General features: G+C 50.7%; 1 protein-coding gene across 1 annotated transcript in view; it reads left to right on the plus strand.

Annotated features, from left to right (window-relative positions):
• CAPN2 (calpain 2) overlaps positions 1 to 24762 on the plus strand; it is a 62589-nt gene that overhangs the window by 29761 nt on the left and 8066 nt on the right. The window contains exons 3-15 of the mRNA XM_032137387.2: positions 2650 to 2768; positions 3868 to 4001; positions 5563 to 5731; positions 7554 to 7637; positions 9398 to 9483; positions 10519 to 10593; positions 11319 to 11479; positions 13852 to 14021; positions 15756 to 15767; positions 17667 to 17878; positions 19997 to 20033; positions 20891 to 20956; positions 22832 to 22889. Coding sequence (XP_031993278.1) covers positions 2650 to 2768; positions 3868 to 4001; positions 5563 to 5731; positions 7554 to 7637; positions 9398 to 9483; positions 10519 to 10593; positions 11319 to 11479; positions 13852 to 14021; positions 15756 to 15767; positions 17667 to 17878; positions 19997 to 20033; positions 20891 to 20956; positions 22832 to 22889 — 1383 coding nt within the window. The remainder of the gene's footprint in view (positions 1 to 2649; positions 2769 to 3867; positions 4002 to 5562; positions 5732 to 7553; positions 7638 to 9397; positions 9484 to 10518; positions 10594 to 11318; positions 11480 to 13851; positions 14022 to 15755; positions 15768 to 17666; positions 17879 to 19996; positions 20034 to 20890; positions 20957 to 22831; positions 22890 to 24762) is intronic.

The following is a 24762-nucleotide window of genomic DNA, read 5'->3' on the forward strand; positions in this document are numbered from 1 at the left end:
GCAAAATGTATATCTATATTTGAGACGGAGTCTCACTCTTGTTGCCCAGGCTGGAATGCAATGGCGCAATCTTGGCTCACTGCAACCTCTGCTTCCTGGGTTCAAGCGATTCTCCTGCCTCAGCCTACCTAATAGCTGGGATTATAGGCGCACACCACTATCCCCGGCTAATTTTTGTATTTTTAATAGAGATGGGGTTTCACCATGTTGGCCAGGCTGGTCTCAAACTCCTGACCTCAGGCTATCTGCCCACCTTGGCCTCCCAAAGTGCTGGGATTAAGAGGCGTGAGCCACCACGCCTGGCCTCTTTTATCTTTTTCTTTTCTTTTCTTTTTGGGGGGCACAGAGTCTCACTCTGTTGCCCAGGCTGGAGTGTAGTGGCGTGATCTTGGCTCACTGCAGCCTCCATCTCCTGGGTTTAAGCAGTTCTCCTGCCTCAGCCTCCCAAGTAGCTGGGATTGCAGGCGTGAGCTACAAGGCTACCAACTGACTGACTGAGGGGATGTATCTCCGCTTACCATAGATCTGTCATTAGTGTATACAAGCCTCAAAGAGCTGTAAGCAACCGTGTCTAAGTGCTAACAGGACAAGCTAGGTCAGGAACTCTCAGGATGCTAAGTCATCGACTAGAATTCAAAGAATTCAGTGAGCTTCAGCTGGGCCTGGTGGCTCACGCCTGTAATAACCAGCACTTTGGGAGGCTGAGGCAGGCAATCACCTGAGGTCAGGAGTTAAAGATCAGCCTGGCCAACATGGGGAAACCCTGTCTCTACTGAAAATATAAAAAATTAGCCAGGCATGGTGGCAAGTGCCTATAATCCCAGCTACTTGGGAGGCTGAGGCAGAAGAATCACTTGAACCCAGGAGGAGGAGGTTGCAGTGAGCCAAGATGACACCATTGCACTCCAGCCTGGGTGACAAGAGCGAGACTCTGTCTCAAAAAACAAAACAAAACCAAAGAATTCAGTGAACTTCAATAACGTATATATATGTTACTGATATATATAATAATAACGTATTACATATATTACATATTATATATATGTGTGTGTGTGTATATATATATATATATATTTTTTTTTTTTTTGAGACAGGGTCTTGCTCTTCTGTCACCCAGGCTGAGTGCAGTGGCATGATGACATCTCACTGCAGCCTCTACCTCCTGAGCTCAAATGATCCTCCCACCTCAGCCTCCCAAGGAGCTGGGACCACGGTGTCCACCAACACACCTGGCAAATTTCTGTATTTTTTGTTGAGACGAAGTTTTACCATGTTGCCGAGGCCAGTCTCAAACTCCTGTGCTCAAACAATCCACTGACTTTGGCCTCCCAAAGTGTTGGGATTACAGGCGTGAGCCACCGCGCCTAGTCTTCAATAACATTTTTAATAAAGCTGTCAATTAGCGAAAATAAATCCAACAGTGAATTAAACTCCTTTGAGGCTACTTCCCGTTATTGTCACAGGAAATTGTAGGAAAGTGCACATTCCTTAAGAATGGAGTAAACTTCCTCATCCTCTTCCCAGGCCCCCTCCCCTTTGTTTGTGTTTTGTGGTGAAGATGACCCCTCCCTGCAAACCATCTGGGTGCTGTTGCTGGCATCAGCTTGTTTCTAACTGCATGAAATGATTGTGGTGCCTGCTGTGCTGAGAACCTAGCGCTGGCACCAAATGGGTGCCGAGTGCTTACGCACCTGCTCTCATTATGCCTCACACTTATCCATGTCATGGGGGAGGGTCCTGAGGCTCAGAGAGGGACCAGGCTGCCTGGCCAGCTCCCCACCTCGTTGTGCCCATCCTTGTCTACCCCTTGAAGTGACCTCTGCCCCTCCGCACAGAAACCCTTGGGGACAGTCCAGCCTTCTGCCTCTGACTCAGGGCTTTTCCATCTGCACTGCTCCCCACTTACTTCCTGCGATTGTACTCCCTGCCGGAGCCTCTTTTCCTGGCTTGGACCTTCCTCCTAGGAGGCGTGCAATGTTTGTCCCCTTCCCATCTAGCACTACGTTTTCTTTCTCTCACTCAAACTCCCCTTTATATATTTGTTTGTTTATTTATTTAGAGATGAGGGTCTCCCTCTGTTGCCCAGGCTGGAGTGCAATGGTGCGATCATGGCTCACTGCAACCTTAAAATCCTGGGCTCAAGGGATCCTCCTGCTGCAGCCTCCCAAGTATTAATATTATAGCTGGGACTCCAGGTGCACGCCACCACACCCAGCTCAAACTCCCATTCAAAGCCTGTGTGCTCAGGAGCCTCTGCAACTGCGCTGGTTTCATTCTCTCACTGTGGAGCATCTGCAGCAAATCAGGTGCAAGGCTGGGCTCTGAGGGCACAGTTCAGCCACCAGAGTTCTGGGTCTTTGAGGGAATGAAATTTCCCATCTCTGCCCAACCACAACACAGCAAAAACATTTCTCCCTTTGCATTTCCCTCAAAATACTAGGTTGGTGCAAAAATTGCAATTACTTTTACACCAACCTAATAGCACCCAAACCCTCTGACCCACCCCTCAGATGGGGGACTGCCTAAAACTTCACTCTGTCTATTCACAGGTTGTCTTAGGCTTTAAGCCACTGGAGGTGGGGACAAGATTTTTAACATCCTCCTGGTTCTGAGACCCTCTGATAAGAGCTCCTTGTGCTGTGTTCACAGGTGACTGCTGGCTGCTGGCAGCCATTGCCTCCCTCACCTTGAATGAAGAAATCCTGGCTCGAGTCGTCCCCCTAAACCAGAGCTTCCAGGAAAACTATGCAGGGATCTTTCACTTCCAGGTAACTTAATGGTTGGCTCGAGTGGTTCCTCAACAGGTCCAGGGGGCTAGGAACAGTCTCCTGGCTTGGCTGGGTTCATCGGTCCCTGGTGTTTGCAGACTCCCAAGACCAATGCTGTTCTACAGAGGACATTGGACGAGAGCAGGAAGCTTCCTGGCTTACCCGTGGCTAGGATGTGGGACCCGGCTGGGATGGCCCTGGGGGGTTTCTTGGGACATGCAAAAGGGAGGTAGAGCAAGGTGACCAGGAACTAATTCCCCAGTTTAAAAAAAAAAACTGTATTATTTGATGTTTGAGACGAAAACGTTAAAGTTCTCCTTTTATGCTGGCAAATGAGAACTAATATTTGAAAAAGCTGGCTGGGTGCAGTGGCTCATGCCTGTAATCTCAGCACTTCGGGAGGCTGAGGTGGGTGGATCATTTGAGGTCAGGAGTTTGAGACCAAGCCTGGCTAACATGATGAAACCCCGTCTCTACTGAAAATACAAAAATCAGTTGGGCATAGTAGTACAGGCCTGTAATCCCAGCTACTTGGGAGGCTGAGGCAGGAGAATCACTTTAACCTGGGAGGCAGAGGTTGGGAGGCTAAGGTGGGTGGATCGCTTGAGCCCAGGAGTTCGAGACCAGCCGGGGCAACATGGTGAAATTCTGTCTCTACTAAAAACACAAAAAAATTAGCCGGGTGTGGTGGCACGTGCCCTTAATCCCAGCTACTCGGGAGGCTGAGGCAAGAGAATCACTTGCATCCAGGAGGCAGAGGTTGCAGTGAGCCGAGATCGTGCCACTGCACTCCAGCCTGGGCAGAGCGAGAGTTGGTCTCAAAAAAAAGAAAAGAAAAGAAAAGAAAAAAACAGCCTAAGGTACAGGGCAGAATGCTAAAGAGGCAGGTGTGGATTTGAAGGGATGGGCATGCGCCTCTGTCTTCACTGTTTTAGTGAGGACTTGGCCTGCAGAGGAGAGTTAAGGGAGCACGTCCTCCCAGGACGGGCTCATGGAACCTATCCCGGGGATCAGGGCAAGGGGAGCCAGAGGCAGCTGAGGCTCAGAGTCCCAGTGCTGCCACCAGCTCCTCCTGCAGCCCACCTCTCTTGTTCTGCAGTTCTGGCAATACGGTGAGTGGGTGGAGGTGGTGGTGGACGACAGGCTGCCCACCAAGGACGGGGAGCTGCTCTTTGTGCATTCAGCCGAGGGGAGCGAGTTCTGGAGCGCCCTGCTGGAGAAGGCGTATGCCAAGTAAGTTGCCATGCCTCCTCTGGCCCCATGGCCTTCCCCCAATGCCCTGGATTCCAAAAAATTCACTCATGCCTGTAATCTCAGCACTTCGGGAGGCCGAGATGGGTGGATCACTTGAGGTCAGGAGTTCGAGACCAGCCTGGCCAACATGATGAAACCCTGTCTCTACTAAAAATACAAAAATCAGTTGGGCGTAGTAGAACTATTCCAGGACTACTTTGAGTAGAAGTCCTTTTCTATAGAAGGACTTCTTTGGCCAAAATTAGGATCTAAATGCAAGGAGATGGTGCATGTAGGGTGCCTGGCTGCACTGTACGCTGATAAATGACGGCTATCACCATCTTTAACCAAATGCACAGGAACAAGTTATGGTACTGATTGTGCTGGCCTTGAGAAGGAGCTCTACTTCCTTGACAGGACACATTTGTGTCAACTTAAAAAAGCAGAGTTTTTGCCAATGGGCAGAACTATTCATTGCAGAGGTAGGAAACTTGCCCAGAATAGATGATGTCACTGATTAGCAATGGCTTCCCCATCTCCCCACAGCTGCTTCCCACCCAGGTTGCCCACAGTTGAGTTTGTCCAGTGCTCAGGGCTGCCCACTCTCAGTAAGAAGCCCCACGCCAGTCCCTCTCCACAATGGCCCCATGTTGGCTGCGCCACCCAGCTCCTTCCATTAAAATGACCCCACTTTAGAGCAGCAAGTGGATTTCGGTTTCTTACACTCCCAATCCAGGAAGGAGGAGTCAGCTGTGAGAACCTGGGGCCTGAGGGATGCTTCTAAGTCCCACTGCTCAACACTAGAGTCAGGGAAGCCACCGGACTCCAGCATCAGTAGTCAGGAGCACTAAGCCCTTGCCAACACCGTGCCTGTTTCTCAGGGAAACTGCTTGCATTATTGAATTGTCCTTTTTTAAGCTATCAATGCCAAACGACCCATTAGTAGACCTCCCCTTTCTTGTCAGGATGTAGAAGGAATCAATACAGGAGGTTCATCCAGAAAATCACTAAGGTCCTTCCGACTCTAAGGTTCTATGATAATCTTTTTTTTTTTTTTTTTAATATGGAGCCTCATTCTGTCGCCCAGGCTGGAGTGCAGTGGCACAATCTCGGCTCACTGCAATTTCCACCTTCTGAGTTTCAGCAATTCTCTTGCCTCAGCTTCCCAAGTAGCTGGGACTACAGGCATGCACCACCATGCCTGGCTAATTTTTTTGTATTTTTAGTAGAGATGGGGTTTCACCATGTTGGCCAGGCTGGTCTTGAACTCCTGACCTCAAGTGATCCACCCGCCTCGGCCTCCCAGGGCGCTGGGATTACAGGCATGAGCTACCGTGCCCAGCCTGAGATTTTCTTTAAAACACAAAATACCAGGGAAATGGTAACTGTGGACACAATACCTTGCCTTCCTGAGCACCCCGAGCTGGGAACAAGGCCAAGGAGAATGTGAGCAGGGGGTCCCTGGAGCATCAAATCTAGAGGGTACTAGGGGGTGGGTATTTGAGAGATTATAGCATCAGTAGTGTCAAGGGTAGCGGCAGCATCTAACCCCCTCTTGTAGGATCAACGGATGCTATGAAGCGCTCTCAGGGGGTGCCACCACTGAGGGCTTCGAAGACTTCACTGGAGGCATTGCTGAGTGGTATGAGTTGAAGAAGCCCCCTCCCAACCTGTTCAAGATCATCCAGAAAGCTCTGCAAAAAGGCTCTCTCCTTGGCTGCTCCATCGACGTAAGTCGAGGCTGCCTTCCCTAGCCTCACCCCATCTGCTCTTGCTGAAGGGAGGCTCCCTCGGTGCCCAAGGGAACACACTGCTCCTCTGTACAACGTAACGCAGCCCTCGTCCATGTAGGGGCCAAAGGAAAACCTCCCTCCACCCTCTGAAGGTCCGCTGAAAATCAACTGGCAAAAGGAAGACTAATACAAGAAATGGCATACAAATGTATGAATGTGCACGGGGGAGAATCACAAGAGATTTCCCTACCACGATTGGGATACAGAGGGTGATATTCCCTTCCTCTTAGGGGAAGGGAGATGGGGAGGTGTGGGTGATTTTAGGGATGTTGTAAATGATTTTTAGGGGAATTCATTGGGCTTAAAGAACATAAATGGTCTGGGATAAAGTCTGTTGGGCCTGCAGAGCAGACAGTGGTTTGTGACAAGTCTGTCTAGCCATGTTGACAGACTTGTCTTTCTTCCTGCAATATGAGTTCAGTTCATAACGACTCACGGAAAGGACCAGAGGTCATTGTTTTCATCTTTGGCAGGTCCAGACTTTAGGCAGGTGAGGGAACTTCAGAGAATAGCTTCCTCCCGTGCTTTGGGGGAGAGTGGATCGAGAGACAGAAGGAAAGGGGAGGTCAGAGATATCTTGAGGCTTCTTCAGTTTAGCATTTCAAAGTGCCATCTCTTGGAGGTGTCAGTTTCTGAGCACCCCAGTGTCTACCATTATTGCTCATCACCTGGAAGCCAAGGGTTGCTAGGCAAAAGTCAAGCTGTCTGGGGTGTAATGGATGGGGTGATGGTGCCTCCAGCCCTGTCTTCAGCCCACTTCCCACTCTCGCCTGCTCTGAATCACCCCCACCCCTCTGACCACAGGTTCCCTGGGAGCCCCTGCCACCTGCTGCCCCTGCCACCTTCCCCTCCATCTGTAGTGCTGTGCAGCCTTCTCCTGCACTCTTGCAGAGCTAATAGGCCTGTGGGAGACTTCAGAAGGAAAAGTAGGAACGATTTCCTCATAATAGCCTTGCTGGCAACGTTCGCCAGGGGATGGGAGGTGGGCACTGTGCCCAGGAGCCTTGGAGCAAAGGCTGTGCCCAACCTCTGAGCCCTGTCCCATCCAGGTTCTGGTCTCTGCGGGGGACAGAGATAAGAAGCCCTGCCTTTTGGAGCCAAAATCTAGGTCAGACTCCCTAGGCAGGAATTCTCAAAGTTTATCAACAGAACACGTTGAGGCAGAAGACCCTTTCTGCTCCAGCCCTTCTTCCCGGGCTCAACCTTCATCAGAATAGATGGGGGAAAGGAGAGGCTGTGAGGCGTTCTTAAAACAGAAGCAAATTCTGACTCAGACCGGAATAAACAACCGTCCTAGTATAAACCCTACAGCTGGGCTGGGCCAGACCACGGAGCACGGGCTGGTGGTGGGGGCGAGGGTGTGCTCAGTGCCCCTAGGCCACTCAAGGCTGTCCCGGTATCAGCCCTGCGCCATCGAGGACCCCCTCCGGCCCTCTCTCGGCGGTGCGTCCTTTCCCGCCCTTCCCAGCCTGCAGAAATCCGTGGATGTGCTATTCACACGGGAATGCGTGTGCTCGTTCCGCGAGAGGGTTGCATTCCGCCTTTTCTCTGGTATTCTCGGCGTTCAGCACTTGAACGCGGTAGGAAAGGTTCTCCAAGTGCAAGAAAGCGCAGCCCTGAGCCTCCGGCCCCAGGCCTCGGCCCCTGCGCTAGTGCGTCCCGCGGTCCCGCCTGGCAGTAGGACAGGAGCGAGGGAGCGAGGGAGTCGCGGAGGAAGGGAGAGCGGGTGCGGCCAGTCTGACGGTTGCCATGTTTGCAGATCACCAGCGCCGCGGACTCGGAGGCCATCACGTTTCAGAAGCTGGTGAAGGGGCACGCGTACTCGGTCACCGGAGCCGAGGAGGTAACGGCCGGCGCAGATGTGCAGGGGTCCTTCTGTCCTAACACGATGGCCACAGGCACAGTTTGTGGTGATGCCCAGGGGCCCGCGCGGCCCCATGGTGGTCCAGTTTCCACTCCGGCCGCGCACTCCTGAAGTTCCGCGCGGGAGGAGAAGCGCGTCCCTTTCGCAGCTCGGGCGCCGGGTGCGCCGCGCTGCCCCCTGGTGGCCCCAGTGGCCGGCGCCAGGGGCCCTGGTTTTACTTGTTTTAGATTTTACCCGGTTTTACAGTTACGACCTTACTATTTTGATAAGCTAAAACTAAAACAATGCATCTGCATAGTGTTTTATACTCTATAAGGTGCTTTCTCATTTGATCTCATAAAAGTATTCGTGCCCATGTTCAAATCTGACTGCCAGCTGTGTGGCCTGGGCCAGTTACTGGAACTCTCTGTCCCTTAGTTTCCGCATTCAAAAAATTGAAATAATAATAATATCCATTGGAAGGTCGTGGCGATTCAATCAAGTTAATATATGTAAAGTGCTCAGAGGTGCCTCACATATCGTATATAAGGAGGTAGCTGTCCTTGCTGTTGTGATCACTATTGTTATTGAAAATATTATGGGCTGACATGGTGGCTCACACCTGAAATCCCAACACTTTGGGAGACCGAGGTGGGAGGATCGCTTGAGCCTAGGAGTTCAAGACCAGCCTGGGCAATGTAGCAAGAACCTGTCTCTACAAAAAAAGTTAGCCGGGCATGGTGGCTTGCCCCTGTTATCCCAGCTACTCGGGAGGCTGAGGTGGGAGGATCACTTGAGCCCGGGAGGTCGAGGCTGTAGTGAGCCGTGATCATGCCATTGCACCGCAGCCTCAGCGACAAAGTAAGACTCTGTCTCAAAAAAAAATTATCAAGCAGCTCAATTCACTGTTAATTACGGAACCCAGTCTAGACCCCAGATCTTCTGCATGTCCAGTGTTCTTTTTTTAACCTTGATTTTTTTAACTACCCCTCACACACACACATCTTTTTATTTGAAAATTTTCACGTATACAGAAAAGTTGAAAGACTAACATAATAACTATCCAATTGCCACTCCCCTAGATTCACCGATTGCTAACATTTGCCATGTCTGCTTTATCTATGTGTGCACTTTTTTTGAGCCATATGAAAGTAAGTTGCAGACGTTATGACACTTCCCTCCTCAATACTTCAGCATTTATTCCCTATGAATAAGGACATTCTCTTACATAATTCCTCTACTGTTGCCACACCTAAGAAAATAAACATTAATTCAGTAGTTTCATCTATTATAAAGTCCATATTAACATTTTCCCAGTTGCCCAAAATGTCCTTTCTGGCGACCCACCCCTACCCCGTCCAGGACTCAATCCAGATTCACTCACTGCATGTGCCTGTTGTCACCAATGATCTTTCAACAAATGGTAAAGCTTCCCTGAGCTCCTTTACCGAAAGTGCATCCTATTCTAGTCAGTTAAGCTGAAGTTCAGAGATGAAGCACTAACAGCCCCATCCTCAAGAGCCGGATCCTGGTAGCTTTAATTCTCATTTTCCAAAGCTGGGCAGCAGTGAGAGAGCTGGGTGCCAAGCCCCCTCTAGCTTTTGTGATCGTCCCTCATACATGGACTCAACCCTCAAATCCTCCCCACCATCCTCACCCCCATACCTCCTGGCTCATGCGGAAGCGAGTTGGAGGCCCAAGCCTTCATAGCCCTGGCTTGAACTCAACCTCTTCCTCCTCCCTTTTATCTAATCCTGCAGGTTGAAAGTAACGGAAGCCTACAGAAACTGATCCGCATCCGAAATCCCTGGGGAGAAGTGGAGTGGACAGGGCGGTGGAATGACAAGTGAGGAGGGCGCAGGCCTCGGGGCCCCAGGCGGGGGTGCTTTGTGCTGGGGGGCTCTGGGAAGAGGGTGAGAGAAGAAGACATGTGCATTATGCTGAGAAATACAGGCGGGAGAGCCCAGGCCACGTGGACAGGGACCCGTGGGCAGGGGCCCCTCAAAGGGTCTTTTAACCAGGACACTCCTCCAGCAGCCTGAGTGCCTTCTTCCAGGCCCCAAGCTGCTCCTGTGAAGTTCATTCCTGCCACTGCCTCCGGGTTCACCCCTTCTCCAGCTCAAATCCACCCTTCTATGGGGCTTTCAGGGAAAAAAATACACCCCACCTTCCCCCAGGCACTTCTATTCCAGGGATATGAACTTTGTACCAAAGACCAGAGAAACATCCCTCTGTTGATTTCCAGGGCTTACTGGTAGGTATGTTGAACCCTCAACTATTTGGGGTAGACACTTGTTTGTGCATCTGCTGTGGCAACCTCAGCCTACTTGCTCTGCCTCAGGTTGGAGAGGTGGGCAGTACAGAGGCCTGTGTGTAATTCCAGCCAAAGCTCAGGCAATGGTTAGTTTACCCTGCGCACTGCCCCTGTGTACAGGGCCAGGTCCTTCTGCTCCATGGACAGAGAGACACCTGCTGAGGCTTCCCAGGCCAGCTGCAGAGGCCAAGGCCAGACACTCTTCATCAGATCTTCAGTTGCCCCTAAAAGAGCTGCCAGGCCCATCTCAATTGGGCATCTGATCTGAGCTACTCCATCTCCCTCTAATGGACTGTGTTCATTTTCTGGACTCTTCCTTGCCACTGTCTTCCAGCACAACTCACCCGCTCACTTTGCTCCCTGGTTTGCGTCTGTATAGTGTTCTATACTCTTTAAAGTGCTGTAAGAGTATTTAAATGCAGCTGTTAGCCAGATGTGGGCTACTTTCCCCCTTCCTGGAGCCTCAGCCCTCAGAGGTGAGAGCAGATGTCCCTCTTCCTCAACTCTGGGGACCTTTGGGGAGAAATCATCATACACTAATGCCTCTCTCTTTACTTTGTTTTCCAGCTGCCCAAGCTGGAACACTATAGACCCAGAGGAGAGAGAAAGGCTGACCAGACGGCATGAAGATGGAGAATTCTGGTAAGATTAGTGGAGGCTTCAGGGAAAGCTCTGTCTGCCCCAATGTTCTTTACTAGAAAACTGCTAATAAGAAAGAGTGTCAGCCAAAGTGAGTTTACCATGTCGAGGACACGGGGGTGTGGGATCCTGGTTTTGTTATTTTAAGTTCACTATAAGAGCCTGAATAAAGAAATTTTTAAGCCCTTCAACAGTCCATCTTGACAATGGGGTTTATAAGCCAAGCAGCTTCACAAAAAGGCTAAGAGGAATTCCTTTGGTAATGTTCAGATCCCAGGAAACAAGGGAAAGATGGGGCCTTTCTCCCCCAGGTTCCGGAGACTCATCCCAGCCCCTTAAGAAACTGGTCCCTTAGTGAGCAGCAATGGACCCACATGTCTGTGTGTCTGCGCCACTCTAAAACCACCTGCACCCGGACACAACATGCTCTTTATCAAACGGGGCCCATATATTGTCACATTTGATGGGCAGGGCTCCCATTTTTGCAGATGAGAGTTCTGAGCTTCAGAGAAGTTTAAGTCGCCTGCTCAAAGTCACCCAGCTAGAAAGTTGCAGCGCCAGGACTGGAATCTGGGCCTTCTGATTCTGAACCTGGTGCCCACCCACTCAGCTCTAATGAGCAGCCCTGCCTGGTTTTGGGTGGCTCCTGGTCTGGCGTTGGTGGAAAGTCAAGGCTTACCAGTGTGTCCTCTTATCACCTGCGATGGCTGTGTCTCTGCTTTTCCCAGGATGTCTTTCAGTGACTTCCTGAGGCACTATTCCCGCCTGGAGATCTGCAACCTGACCCCAGACACCCTCACCAGCGATACCTACAAGAAGTGGAAACTCACCAAAATGGATGGGAACTGGAGGCGGGGCTCCACCGCGGGAGGCTGCAGGAACTACCCAAGTAAGGGCTGTTGCAATGCGGGGCCACCAAAGGCCAAAGCTCCCCTTACCCCACCCTGTGTACCACACCCCAGCCTAGCAGCCCCAGGAGGCAGCTTCTGCTCACTGGAACCCTCTCTGTCTTCCTTCTCCCTGAGGCTTGCTCTGTTTCTCCATCCCTTACCTCCTGCCCAGGACAAACCCAACAGCCGCTATTTCTGTGATGGCTTCTCCAGGCCCTAGATTCCCTGGCACCCATCATGACCTTCAGCCACGACCTTCCGCCATGCTCACGGAAGCAGTGCTCAATCCCACTTCACGGCCATGAGCTACTCTGTGCATCCCACACCCAGGCAGCCGAGCCTGCAAGGGAACCTTGCCCCTGCACCCAGGGAGCCCTCCACATATCAGGCCCTGTTTGTTGTCCCATACTCAGTTCAATCAGCAAATGTTGACTGGGCCCTGCCTAGATGGGGTGAAGATTTCTCCCCTGGTCCAGCCTTTGTTGAGCCCTTTGATTCTTCTGCCTTCATGGCTTAGTCCATCAGCAGTTGTCTGAACATGATGACATCTGCCAATCATGGGGCACACCTTCAGTGCTTGGAACTATCGTAAGTGTTTTGTGCACAGGGTGAGGATCCATAATCTGAAAATGTGAAATCTGAAATGCTCCAAAATCCAAAACTTTTTGAGCCCCAACATGATGCCACAGGTGGAAAATTCCGCACTTGACCTCAGGTGACAGGTCGCAGTCAAAACGCAGTCAGAACTTTGTCTCATGCATAAAATTATTTTAAATATGCTATAGAATTACCTTCAGCCTATGTGTATAAATTATATATGAAACAGAAATGAGTTTTGTCTTTAGACTTGAGTTCCATCCCTAAGATATGTTATGTATATACAAATATTCCAGAATCCAAAAAAATCCAAAATAGGAAACACTTCTGGCCCCAAGAATTTCAGATAAGGGATATTCAGCCTGCATAATATTCTATCTAATCTTCCCAACAAACTTCTGAGGCAGGCACTTTCTTATCACCTCCATCTCTAAGATGAGGAAACCGAGGCTTGGAGAGGCTAGTGACTTGCCGAAGGCCACAGAGCGTGCTGGGATTTGAACCCAGGCCCCCTGACTGAGGAGTCACTGTGTAAGTACAATGGCAGCAGGTCATGGTCACGTAGTGATTCTCTGTGACAGATGAGGAAGCTGAGCCTCTAAGTAGCATACCAGGGCCACAGAGCAAGTTGTCAGACTGGAACTAGCTGGCCTACAGCTCTGGGGCTCTGACTCCTTCACCTCAAGTATGCAGCCACCAAGTGGTAGTCCCAGAGGTGCTGGGAAGGCCCTCTGCCCCCCACAAAGGACCCCTCCTACCCACTAGATCAGGAGTCGGAAAACTCCCTCTAAAGGGTCAGATAGCAAATGTTTTTGGCTTTGTGGGCCACTCAGTCTCTTTAATAACTCTATCGCTATAACCCAAAGGCAGCCATACTTAAGCGAATGGCCGTGGCTGTGTTTCAATAAAACGTTATTTACAAGAATAGGCGGCAGCCTGCGGGGCCATAGCTGCCAACCCCTACACAAGATGCTGCCTTTAATTTCACAGTTAGGGTTTTATCCCATTAGGTATGGAAAGGCAATTAGCATAATTCCCCTTAAACATGAATGAATCTTAGATTTTTTAAATAAACAGGTTTTGGAAGTAAAGAGGGCAGAAACGTCAGGAGCAGGGCAAGGGAATAGGCCTGAGAGGACAAGGGACGCAGAACAAGAAAGAGTCTGGAATGATACACAGGATGTTCTTGGCCTCCAGGCTCACCTGGGGGCGGAGACTGGCAAGTGCAGGGAGCAGATCCCGGAGTCCCCCAGGCCAGCCGAGCCCCACCCCAGACCCCCCATCAGAGCCCAGTGAAGAGAAGGTACCATGAGGGGAAGCCACAGCTCTAACCACCCCGCGTTCCAGGGTGACAAACCAGTCCCCAAGACAAGCCAGCCTGGAGCCAGAGAGAGAACTGCTAGGGGAAGTTTCTAATGTAGGTTCCTGTTAGATTCAGACAAGTGCAGGTCATCCTCTCTCCACAGCTACTGTCCACCCGTCCCCAGCCTGACAAAGCCTGCAGTCTGCACCCCAACCCTGGTGTCTCCTGCCTCCTAGCCTCTCCCAACATCTCCTGCCGTCTCTGACCATCTTCTGCCATCCTCTGCCATCTCCCACCATCTCCCGCCATCTTCTGCCATACTCTGCCACCTCCCACCACCTCCCACCATCTCCCACCATCTCCCTTTATCTCCATCCCTCTCAGAAGCCTCCAAGCCTAAGACCAGGGCCACCCCCCACCCCCATGCATTCCTGCTCAGGGCTGGGCACCTCTGCCCCCTTCTGGCTGCAGACACATTCTGGATGAACCCTCAGTACCTGATCAAGCTGGAGGAGGAGGATGAGGATGAGGAAGATGGGGAGAGCGGCTGCACCTTCCTGGTGGGGCTCATTCAGAAGCACCGACGGCGGCAGAGGAAGATGGGCGAGGACATGCACACCATCGGCTTCGGCATCTACGAGGTGCAGAGCGCAGGGGCTCCTGCCCTTCCTTCCCCCTGTGCTCATCTCAGCCCCTGTATGGATAGCTGACCCCAGAGGCAGAACTGGGGATGGGATCCCAGACAGGGAGCTTGGCCAAGGAAAAGCAAAACTACCAGCCTGGCCAGGCTCAGGAGTAGCCCCTGTAGGGAGGCCCCTGCAGTGGGTCTGGGTTGTGGGGCCTTCTAAGCCCTTCACGGGCCTCCCACAGGCAGCCTCTAGGGAGTTCCACTCTCAAATGGCCTCCACATCCCTTCTCACATCCTCCAGGCCTGGCATTCTGGTCAGCCCACCCATCTACAAAGAACAGAATATACTGGGCCACATCAGGCAATACTATGAGGGCAGGACTGAGTCCATGGGTGCAGCTGCTCAGAGCTCAGCAAAGGCATTGGCCTGGATGGTGGGGAGCTTGGGGACGGGGAAACATTGGTCATCATGCTCCCCACAGGGCTCTGCTGGCTGGAGCCCACATCCCTACACAGACTCCTGCTGTCTGATGTTTTCCTTTCACTCTGAGCCACAGCCAGAGGACAGCCACATTGCAGCCTCCTCTCCACCCTCAGGCTGGGGCTGGGGCACTGAGAACTCACCCAACACGCTGGGCCCCTGGGCTCTCCCCACTCCCTTCTGCAGAACAAGAAAGAGCTTTCGTGGGCTTCAGGTAGCCGTGGGAGGAGAGGGATGCAAGGAAGGCTTTAGGGCACTGACTGGGGATGCATTTCGGTTTGATGGGCTGGAGCTGGCTCCTCCCGACTCCCAAAGCCCATCTCTTTTCTCTGACCCATGTCTGCTGAGGTCACCTCGGCAGCCTGAAAAATGGCCCTGGCGGGGACCTGTTTACACCATGGAAAGTGGCAAATACTACAAATCAGAGCTTCCACGCTCTCCCAAGAGCCAGTTTCCTGGCACACCTCTGGGAGAATCCAGATGAGGTGTCAGGAGAGGAGGCTCTGTGTTCACCGCTGGCAATGTTGCCACCCATGGAACACTGACTTCTACCTGCTCACCCACCTGAGAAAGGGAGCTGGGCAAACACCATCAGTTGTAAAAATGCACATAGGCCCAAACCCCTCGGTCTCTGAAACAGGAGCTGACGACTTCGGATCCGGAACAGAATCGCTCCAAGGAGAATGCAAATGGAATTGTGATACACAGCTTCCCTCCCACCACCTTATGGGCTTGGAAATGCAGCCATGGGCTTTCAGAGTTGGGAAGGACCTTGGGGATCACTGGGTCCTATTTTTGAGATAAGAAAACTGAGGCCAGAGAGGAGAGGGGACTTGCTCAAGGAAATGCAGACCGGACCACCGGACCTGGCTGACAGAGGCCGGCACTGCTGGCTCCTAGCCCCGAGTGTATTTCACCTCGCCTGCTGCCTCCTCCAACAGGGCCCGCCTGGCCCTCTTTCCCTGTGTGGGAGGCAGATATGGGCTTTGCCACCTTAGACAAGTCTCTTCACATCTCCGTGCCTCAGATTTATGCTCTGTAAGTTAGGAACGGAGGTGAGGGCTTATCAACATGATTGCCATGGCATAAGAGGATTTTCTTCAGTGTTGGAGAGGCTTTGAGTTCCTTGGAAAACAGTTACTCAGTTGACTTAGTTGATATCGCTAATGCTACAGAGAAAATGAGGCAGCAAAAGAGAAGAGCACAGTGATGCATTTTCTTACACTGCTTTTCCGGCATCTGAATTGTGTCTCCTTTATTTTGCAGGTTCCGGAGGAGGTACGTCTGGCCCATGTCCCGGGTGCTCAGGTCACCAAAAAAGCAAGAGGCTTAGACTGCCAGAGCTCAGGAGCGTCGTGAAGCCTGGGCAGGGGCTGGTGGCTGTGAAGGATGAGTCCTGGCCACCCTTGGGGCCCTGCTGAAGTTGCCCAGGCTCTAGATCCCACTAGTCTAAGCTCTGGGCAAGATTTCTGGAAAGTCTGTGGGACCCGCTGCCTCCCTGTGACCTGGCAGAGCCCATATAGGGTTTGGTTCTGGGCAGAAAATCCATGATCCTGAGACTGTAGGAGGCTTTTCACAGAGTCCTGTGTCACTCTTAGGAGCAGACTGAGTCAGGGAAAAGGTGAACCCTGCAGACTGTCCTAGAAGACAACGCGGGAGCGCAGAGACCAGGACCCAGTTCCCAGGCTGTGTGACCTTGGACACGTTACAGCTCCTCTCTGCATTTCAGGGGTTTTTTTGTTTTGTTTTTTGGTTTTGGGTTTTTGTTTTGTTTTGTTTGTCTCACTCTTTCACCCAGGATGAAGTGCAGTGGCGTGATCTCGCCTCACTGCAACCTCTACCTCCTGGGTTCAAGTGATTCTTCTGCCTCAGCCTCCCAAGTAGCTGGGACTACAGGCATGCACCAGGACGCCGGGCTAATTTTTGTATTTTTAGTAGAGATGGGGTTTCACCATGTTGGCCAGGCTGGTCTTGAACTCCTGACCTCAGGTGATCCACCCTCTTCAGCCTCCCAAAGTGCTGGGATTACAGGCATGAGCCGCCATGCCTGGCTGCATTTATTTTTCAGTAACACTGGTCAACCATCCACCTCACTACACTACCGTGGAATGACTTAAATTTTGCGAGAGCATTTGGGCCCACAGTCACCGCTGGCTAAAGCAGATGGGATGCCTGGTAGCTGTTTGACTTCCAAGGTCACGATTATTAAAGTAGACACACGGGGCACTTTGACCCACCTGTAGTACATTTCTTTCACAGCAAGGCAGTGCAACTGGTAGCACATTGGGCTCTTTTGGATGCTGCTCCAGCCTTGATCTGGTGGATCATGCTTGGTTTAGAAGCTGGGTTGTCTTTTCCCTGCCCCCAGTCCTGTCTTTGCTTTTATTAGTGCATCATACACCACGTAGAACCGAGCCAGGTTCCTGCCATGTGGACGCTGTTCCTGCCTGAGAGTCTCTTAGAGGAAGGCTGGGAACACTGTGTGGAAAGACTGGGCAGCTCTGCAGGCAGAGCTGAATGGATATGAAACCCCCTGTGGGCATGTGCTTCCGAGTTCCTCAGCAGGCATTTGTGTTTTTTGATAGAAAGTTTGCCTTTTTTTTTTTTTTTTTTTTTTTTTAAGACAAGGTCTCATTCTGTCACTCAGGCTAGACTACAGTGGTGTGATCATAGCTCACTGCCATCCTTGAACTCTCAGACTCACGTGAGCCTCCTACCTCAGCCTGCTGAGTAGCTGAGACTACAGGCGCATGCTGCCACCCCTGGCTAATATTTTTATTTTTTGCAGAGACAGGAGTCTCACTACATTGCCCAGGCTGGTCTCAAACTCCTGGCCTCAAGCAATCCTCTCACAGCCTCCCAAAGTGCTGGGATTACAGGTGTGAGCCACTGCACCTAACAAAGTTTGCTTTTTATCTAAAATGACCCAGGCATTGTCACTGTACTGCTATTTTTTTAAAAAATTTTTGTTGTTGTTATTGTTGTTGTTGTTATATAGATGAGGGCTTCCTGTGTTGCCCAGGCTGGTCTCCGACGCCTGGCCTCCCCTCCTTATACACCAGGACAGCAGGACTGAGCCACCACACTACCCAGCTGCTTTTATCTCAGTGAATGAAAATGACATTTGCCTGGAGGCTTCCCCTCATCTACCCCCATGTTTCTCTATTTATTCCTCAGTTAAGTGGGCAGACCAACATCCACCTCAGCAAAAATTTCTTCCTGACAAATCGCGCCAGGGAGCGCTCAGACACTTTCATCAACCTCCGGGAGGTGCTCAACCGCTTCAAGCTGCCGCCAGGAGAGTACATTCTCGTGCCTTCCACCTTCGAACCCAACAAGGATGGGGACTTCTGCATCCGGGTCTTTTCTGAAAAGAAAGCTGACTACCAGTAGGTGGTTTGGTCCCTTCCTCTCCCCACCCTTCCCTGTCCCTACCCGCTGGTCTGTTCCTCAGGCCCTAGAGAGCTCTTTCATCCTCTGAATGTCAGTTACTTTTTCTGTGGCACCTGCCCGCCTCGAAGGACTAGTGTGGGGATTTGATGGGTTGAGGAAGTTTTAGTGTTATATAGTAAGGTAAACAATGGAAAAAGCCACTGTGGATATTTTTGGTTGGAAAGGGTTGGCTGTACAGTGAATTGCAGGGTCTAATTTCATAAGTGTGTCTCTGAATTCTGAAGTTGGTACTTTAATGTTAAACTACGAATCCAGTCTCGTCATTTGAAGAAAGCTGAGCAGTGCTGGTGTAATCCTTGCTTTTCCAGGCCACCTGGCCTAGCAGAACCACCAAGGGTGTAAGGTGGGAACCACCCAACGGTTCCCACCTCCAGAACCTCTCCCTGTTATAGTCATGATGTCGCCAGCTCCCTCTCCCCTTCCTCATGGGATCCCACATGTTTGGGAACCCTTTGTGGCTGACATCACCATTTCCTGCCACTGTCCAGGTGGCCTCAATTCACAATGGCTTCTGCCACTTTGACTTCTGCCTCAACCATGTATGTTCAGCTGGGCGCTTGATTGGCAAAGGCAGAATCTACCTTGGGTGATTTAAGCTAAGGGGAATTCATCGAAAGGCCATTGGAGACTCCAGAACTGATGGGAGGTAGGGGGTCAGGCTAGGAAGAACAGGAGCCAAGGATGTGTTGGAGGACCAGGGTGTGAGATGACCCTTCGGACCCTGGGTCATGCGCTCAGGTCTAAAGGTCTCATGGAGTGTGTCTGAGGTGCTGAGCTTGGGTCAGCCACCTGGCCTGCTGGTTCCTGTAGAGGAAGAGCCGATGGGAGGTAGAGGCAGGGAACTGCCCTTGCCCCAAGATAATGCATGATGCAGAAATAATTTCCCATGGCGAAGGGAGACAAAGCAATGCCAGGCAGCTGCATACCAATGAATGCCACCAAAGCACAGCTGTAGCCCGCCTGCCACCGACAGGCTCTCTTCATTTGCTAAAGCCTACCACGGGGGAAGGGACCTTTCCTCTCAGCTCTGAGGATGCTTAGAGGAAGCCTGGTGTGTTCAGCTTAGTCCTCAATGGCAAGAAAATAGGAGCATGACCTGGTGGCATTAGAATAACACTGTCCTTTGTCAAACCCACTGCTCTCCCTGCAAGTCACAAGACTCCCTTCCCAGTCTCCCAGGGAAGCCTCAACCCCTCAACTCTCTCCAGGGTGAGCTCCCTACCCCAACAGGACACCCCACCTCTCAAAGCTTTCTGACTTCCTTGTCCCAAGATATTAATCCTTCTGCTCCAGATTCCAATGATCAGCACCAAGAGGTCCCCTTTTCCTTCTGCCAGGCATTGGCCCTGCAGATAGGACTCTTGGTCACTTAGTTAAAATTGCAGTGGCCCAGGGAAGACCCTCCTGAGCTTGATTACCCTCACTATGGAGCAGAAGGACCTGGCCCTGGACACAGGGGCGGTGCACAGGATAAACTAACCACTGCCTGACCTGAGCTTTGGCTGAAACGACACACAGGCCTCCGCGCTGCCCACCTCTCCAACCTGAGGCAGAACAAGTAGGCGATGATTTGCACTGCATGATTCTCAGTGTGAAAGTCTACGCTGGTAAAGGATGTTTCAAGTGGAATTTAGAAGCTATTCCTTAAGGCTAGGACCAACACCACACTACACGCGAAGGCTGTCCTATTTGATAAAGATCAAAAACTAGCAAACAAAAATCTCCAGCTGTCCATGTTGCTTTGGTCATGACCCTTCCTTCAGATCACTTCTGCCTTTATTTTTGCTGTTTAGGGGATGTGTTATCACAGAAACTTGGAATGCAGAGAAATGTTATCACAGAAACTTGGAATGCAGAAAAATTTTTGCTCTTTAGGGGAGGTGTTCTCACAGAAACTTGGAATACAAAGACCTCCCCCCACGGCAGCCCTGCCCCACCCCACGTACCCCCTGCTGGATTTAGCACTGCACTTCCATTTTAGCAGTGATTTCTGCAACACTTCCTTTTTGCCCTCACCTGCCTTCCAGTAACACATAATTTCCTTCTATTTCCAGAGCTGTCGATGATGAAATCGAGGCCAATCTTGAAGAGGTATTTGTAACTCTTTGAATTTCACCCACTCTGTGGGAGCAAAAAAACTCCAAGAGTTTTTGGACTTCACGAACAAAGCCTGAAACTAAGGATAAAGCCGGGTACTGGGAATCCATGAGTCGACTACCTGCATCAGCTCTGGCCTCTGTGCTGGGGGCATGGGCCAGTCCCTTGCCTATTGGGCTGTGTAGCCACTGTCAAAATCCATCCACAACATTCCAGCTAGTCTTTATGCTCCCGAGTCCCCACTAGAATAGATCCTAAAAGGCCATTTTAATTGGATGCTAGAGAAGATACCTCTGTGAGAAATTAGAATATTAGGCCAGGTGCGGTGGCTCACACCTGTATTCCCAGCACTTTGGGGGGCCGAGGCAGGCGGATCACAAGGTCAGGAGATCGAGACCATCCTGGCTAACACGGTGAAACCCCGTCTTTACTAAAAATACAAAAAATTAGCCGGGCGTGGTGGCGGGTGCCTGTAATCCCAGCTACTTGGGAGGCTGAGGCAGGAGAATGGCGTGAACCCAGGAGGCGGAGCTTGCAGTGAGCCAAGATTGCACCACTGTACTCCAGCCTGGGTGACAGTGCGAGACTCCATCTCAAAAAAAAAAAAAAAAAAAAATTAGAATATTACTCCTTCCCACATAATTTACATTCCCTCTTGTGTTTTAATTAGAAAAAAAAATTTATATTAATTCTTCACACTATACCTGATCTTAACCCAAATCACCGTAGAATTCGGGCCCCAGGGAGGGGTAGAGAAGGGGAGTGGGAGGCGGCTGCCATGGAAGGGCGGGAAGACACTTGCTGTCATGCCTCGCTCTGATGCATTCTCATGTCTCTGCCTCACCTTCCAGTTCGACATCAGCGAGGATGACATTGATGATGGATTCAGGAGACTGTTTGCCCAGTTGGCAGGAGAGGTAAATGTTCCCAAAAATGATGTTATGCACTCTGGTTGATGCAAAGGAAGACACAGTGTGTGTCCCCAAGGAGACTTTAGTTTAAAGGGGAGAGGAAACAAACTGAACAAAAGCAAAGAGAAATAGCAAATGGCAGTCGGGTTCCAGCTCAGCCCTCTTGCGTATGTCCTCCGTGAGACCTCCGCGTGCTGCCAGGGGCTTCCATTTGCATGACTCTGTGTTCCTCCTTCCTTAGGATTCCTGGGCTCACATTGTGACTGTTATTTTCTCTGTTCTACACCAATTGAGGCATGAAACTTGGCCCCTTATCCTTGATTTCCACAAAGGATTTGGGGAGGTGGAAGGGTTTCAAGTCTCAAGAATGCAGGCAACCTGCAACAGAGTATTGGAATTAGGCTTCTCTGTTCTCTTTTCTTTTTTCTTTTTTTCTTTTTAGAGACAGGGTCTCTCTCTGTCACCCAGGCTGGAGTGCAGTGGCGTGATCATAGCTCACTGCAGCCTCCACTTCCTGGGCTCAAGAGATCCTGCCACCTTAGTCTCCCAAGTAGCTGGGACTATAGGTTTACACCACCATGTCTAGCTAATTTTTATTTTTTTATTTTTGTAGAGACGGGGTCTTGCCATGTTGCCCAGGCTGCTCTGAAACTCCTGGGCTCAACAACCTCCAACCTTGGCCTGCCAAAGTGTTGGGATTACAGACGCATACCACCATGCCCAGCTAATTTTTTAATTTTTTTAGAGACAGGGTCTCACTGTGTTGTCCAGGCTGGTCTTAAACCCCTGAGCTCAAGCAGTCCTCCCACCTCAGCCTCCCAAAGTGCTGGAATTACAGGTGTGAGCCACCATACCTGGCTGCTTCCCTGTTCTTAAAAAAAATCCCTCAGCCATTTAGTCCCAGCACAAAGTTATTTAGCCCTCTTTCTTCCCAACAACTCCAAAAAAAAAAAGTCTTGTTTCTTCACTATGTGGAGGAACTTTGCAATCATTGAGCTCACCTGGGCCTCCCTTCACTGACCTAAATACCCATCAAAGTACTAAGCCAGGCATCATCTGCTGTACGCCTCCACCGGCCTCTAACCCTCTGCTCCCTCCTAGATTCCCAAGGAAAGGGGCCATAAGAGTCTTCTTTCCCCACTGATTGAATCCCATACATACACACCCCAAAAGGCAAAAATGACTGCAATCAATCTTGGTTTAAACAAAGGAGTTTATCCATGAGTTACACAAATACGTATAAGTGGATAGAGACATCTGAGCCCATGAGGGGCCCTGGCATGATGGGCATAGAGGGAGGGCCGGCTGAGTCTTGGAGGCAGCTGGTTTTCGCCAGTTTTACAGGAAATCTGAGCTTTGAGTTTTAAAGAATGAAGAAGACATGCCAGATAAGAGGAATGGTATAAGAGAATTAAGAAAGACCACAAACATAGGTAGAGGGGAGTATTTATTATTTATATTCTCTACAGCAAAGAAATGGTGAATGAACTCTCCCTACTGCATCTGTACATTAAAACACCGTATCTAGGCCGGGCACAGTGGCTCACACCTGTAATCCCAGCACTTTGGGAGGCTGAGACTGGAGGATCATTTGAGCCTAGGAGTTTGAGGTTTCAATGAGCTAGGATCATACCACTGCAGTCCAGCCCAGCCTGGGTGTTCTAAAAAGAACCAAACCAAAAACACTGTATCTAAAAGCCAGAATGGGGCAGTACTACTCAAAGTGTGGTCTGGGAACAGCAGCCTCAACATGGCCTGGGGGCTTGTTAGAAATGCACATTCATAGACCCCACCGAGGCCTACCTAATGCACTGGTAGTGCCCTGTGCTCATCCAGCTCCCATGGGGGGCCAATAACTATGCTCTGTTTACGTGTCCACAGGATGCAGAGATCTCTGCCTTTGAGCTGCAGACCATCCTGAGAAGGGTTCTAGCAAAGCGTGAGTATCCCCTCATTGCAAAACCTTATCTTGCTCTTTCCCCTGTGGATGGGAGGGAACATGGAAATCTTTCCCCCTCCATGTCTGGATGCTGTGACTAAACCACCACCCTCCATCTCCTCTAAGAAGTGGACGAAGGATTTGTATGATGTGATAAAAAAGAAGAAGTGTTTGTAGCATCCACAGATCAAAGATCAAATCCAGGTTTCCACTACATACTAGCTTTGTGTGATCTATTTTTTAAATTTATTTTATTTTATTTTTGAGACAGAGTCTCACTCTGTCGCCCAGGCTGGAGTAAAGTGGCGCAATCTCAGCTCACTGCAATCTCTACCTCCCAAATTCAAGTGATTCTCCTGCCTCAGCCTCCCAAGTAGCTGGAATCACAGGCAAGTGCCACCACAGCCAGCTGACTTTTGTATTTTTAGTAAAGACAGAGTTTCACCATGTTGGCCAGGCTGGTCTTGAACTCCTGACCTCAAGTGATCCACCCGCCTTGGCCTCCCAAAGTGCTGGGATTACAGGCATGCACTACCACACCCAGCTAATTTTTGTATTTCCCTAGAGATGGGTTTTCTCCATGTTGGCCAGGCTGGACTTGAACTCCTGGCCTCAAGTGATCTGCCCACCTCGGCCTCCCAAAGTGCTGGGATTACAGGTGTGAGCCATCGCACCCGGCCACATGTTGTAACTAACTATTTCTTAAGCAAAAAAATGTCAGAGGATTGATTGTTCAACCCCCTACTGTGGACCACCAGCAGGGAGGAGCGGGAAACACAACACAGAGACATTTTTTCCCCTCAAATTATCAAAAGAATCGCACTGCATTTGATAAGAGAGCAACCGGCAATCCAGGAAGCAGAGTTTTGAATATATCAGAAGTTAGGAATCTGCATCAGAGACAAATGCAGTCATGGTCGTTTGCTGCATACCAGCCCTAGGGATCATCTTGAGAAGCCTCATGGACGTCAAGGGACATCATTCCCTCTGACAAGATGGCCTCTAGCCTAACTCCATGAGATAAAATAAATCTGCCTTTCAGAGCCAAAGAAGAGTCCAGGGCCAGCTGGGTCTTCCCTCCCAGTGTGAACCAAGAGGGCTGGGCCGGCCAGGTTACGGTCAGTCCAGTGCAGGGCCTCCCCAGAGGGGACCCAGTCTGCACCCGCCCTCCTCTAATTTTCGGGGACGGCGAGAAGATTGTGTTTACCCTGGAGGCCACCAGGCACAAGTGAGGTCACAGAGCTCTTCAGATATGCAGTCCTCATGAGCTGAGGAGACTAAAGCCTCATTGTTTCTGCACAGATGGAGGGTGGGGCTGGGAGGTAGAGAAGAAGCGGGCCTTGCCTGGATTCAGCCCGCTCCTTGCTGGGGGAGCAGCATTCGCTCCACACGTGCCTCTGAGCTTAGTACCCTACCCCTAGCTGCCTGCTGACTCCAGCCTTCTGGAGGGCTCCACACCAGAGTGTGCATGCACAGCTGCTGGGCCAGAGCCTTATGACCATCTAAGAAGGGGTCGGTGCCCAGAGTGGCAGCTTTGAGGCAGGTCAGGCTCTAACCTCTTTCAAGGACATAACAAAAAGGCTGGGCTTTTCGTGAAGTAAGTCTGTGGGGAGCCAGATTCACATTGGTGACTAGGGTCTCATGCCACCTGCCAAACACCAAGTGAATAGGACTCACTCAGTGCAGCACAGTAGCTCGTGGATAGATCCCAGGTCTTCAGGTTTCTCAGTCAGCTGGGGGGACACAGTCCATAAATGTCTGCAGATGGACAGTTCAAGTAAACCTCTTTCTCTCACGGGTCATAGCCTAGAATTAACACACCTGCTCTCTGTTTTCTTTTTCCCTGCCCAACAACTATAGGTGACTTTATATC

The sequence above is a fragment of the Hylobates moloch genome, unplaced genomic scaffold (genome assembly GCF_009828535.3).
Source record: "Hylobates moloch isolate HMO894 unplaced genomic scaffold, HMol_V3 SCAFFOLD_18, whole genome shotgun sequence".
NCBI classification, from domain to species: Eukaryota; Metazoa; Chordata; class Mammalia; order Primates; family Hylobatidae; genus Hylobates; species Hylobates moloch.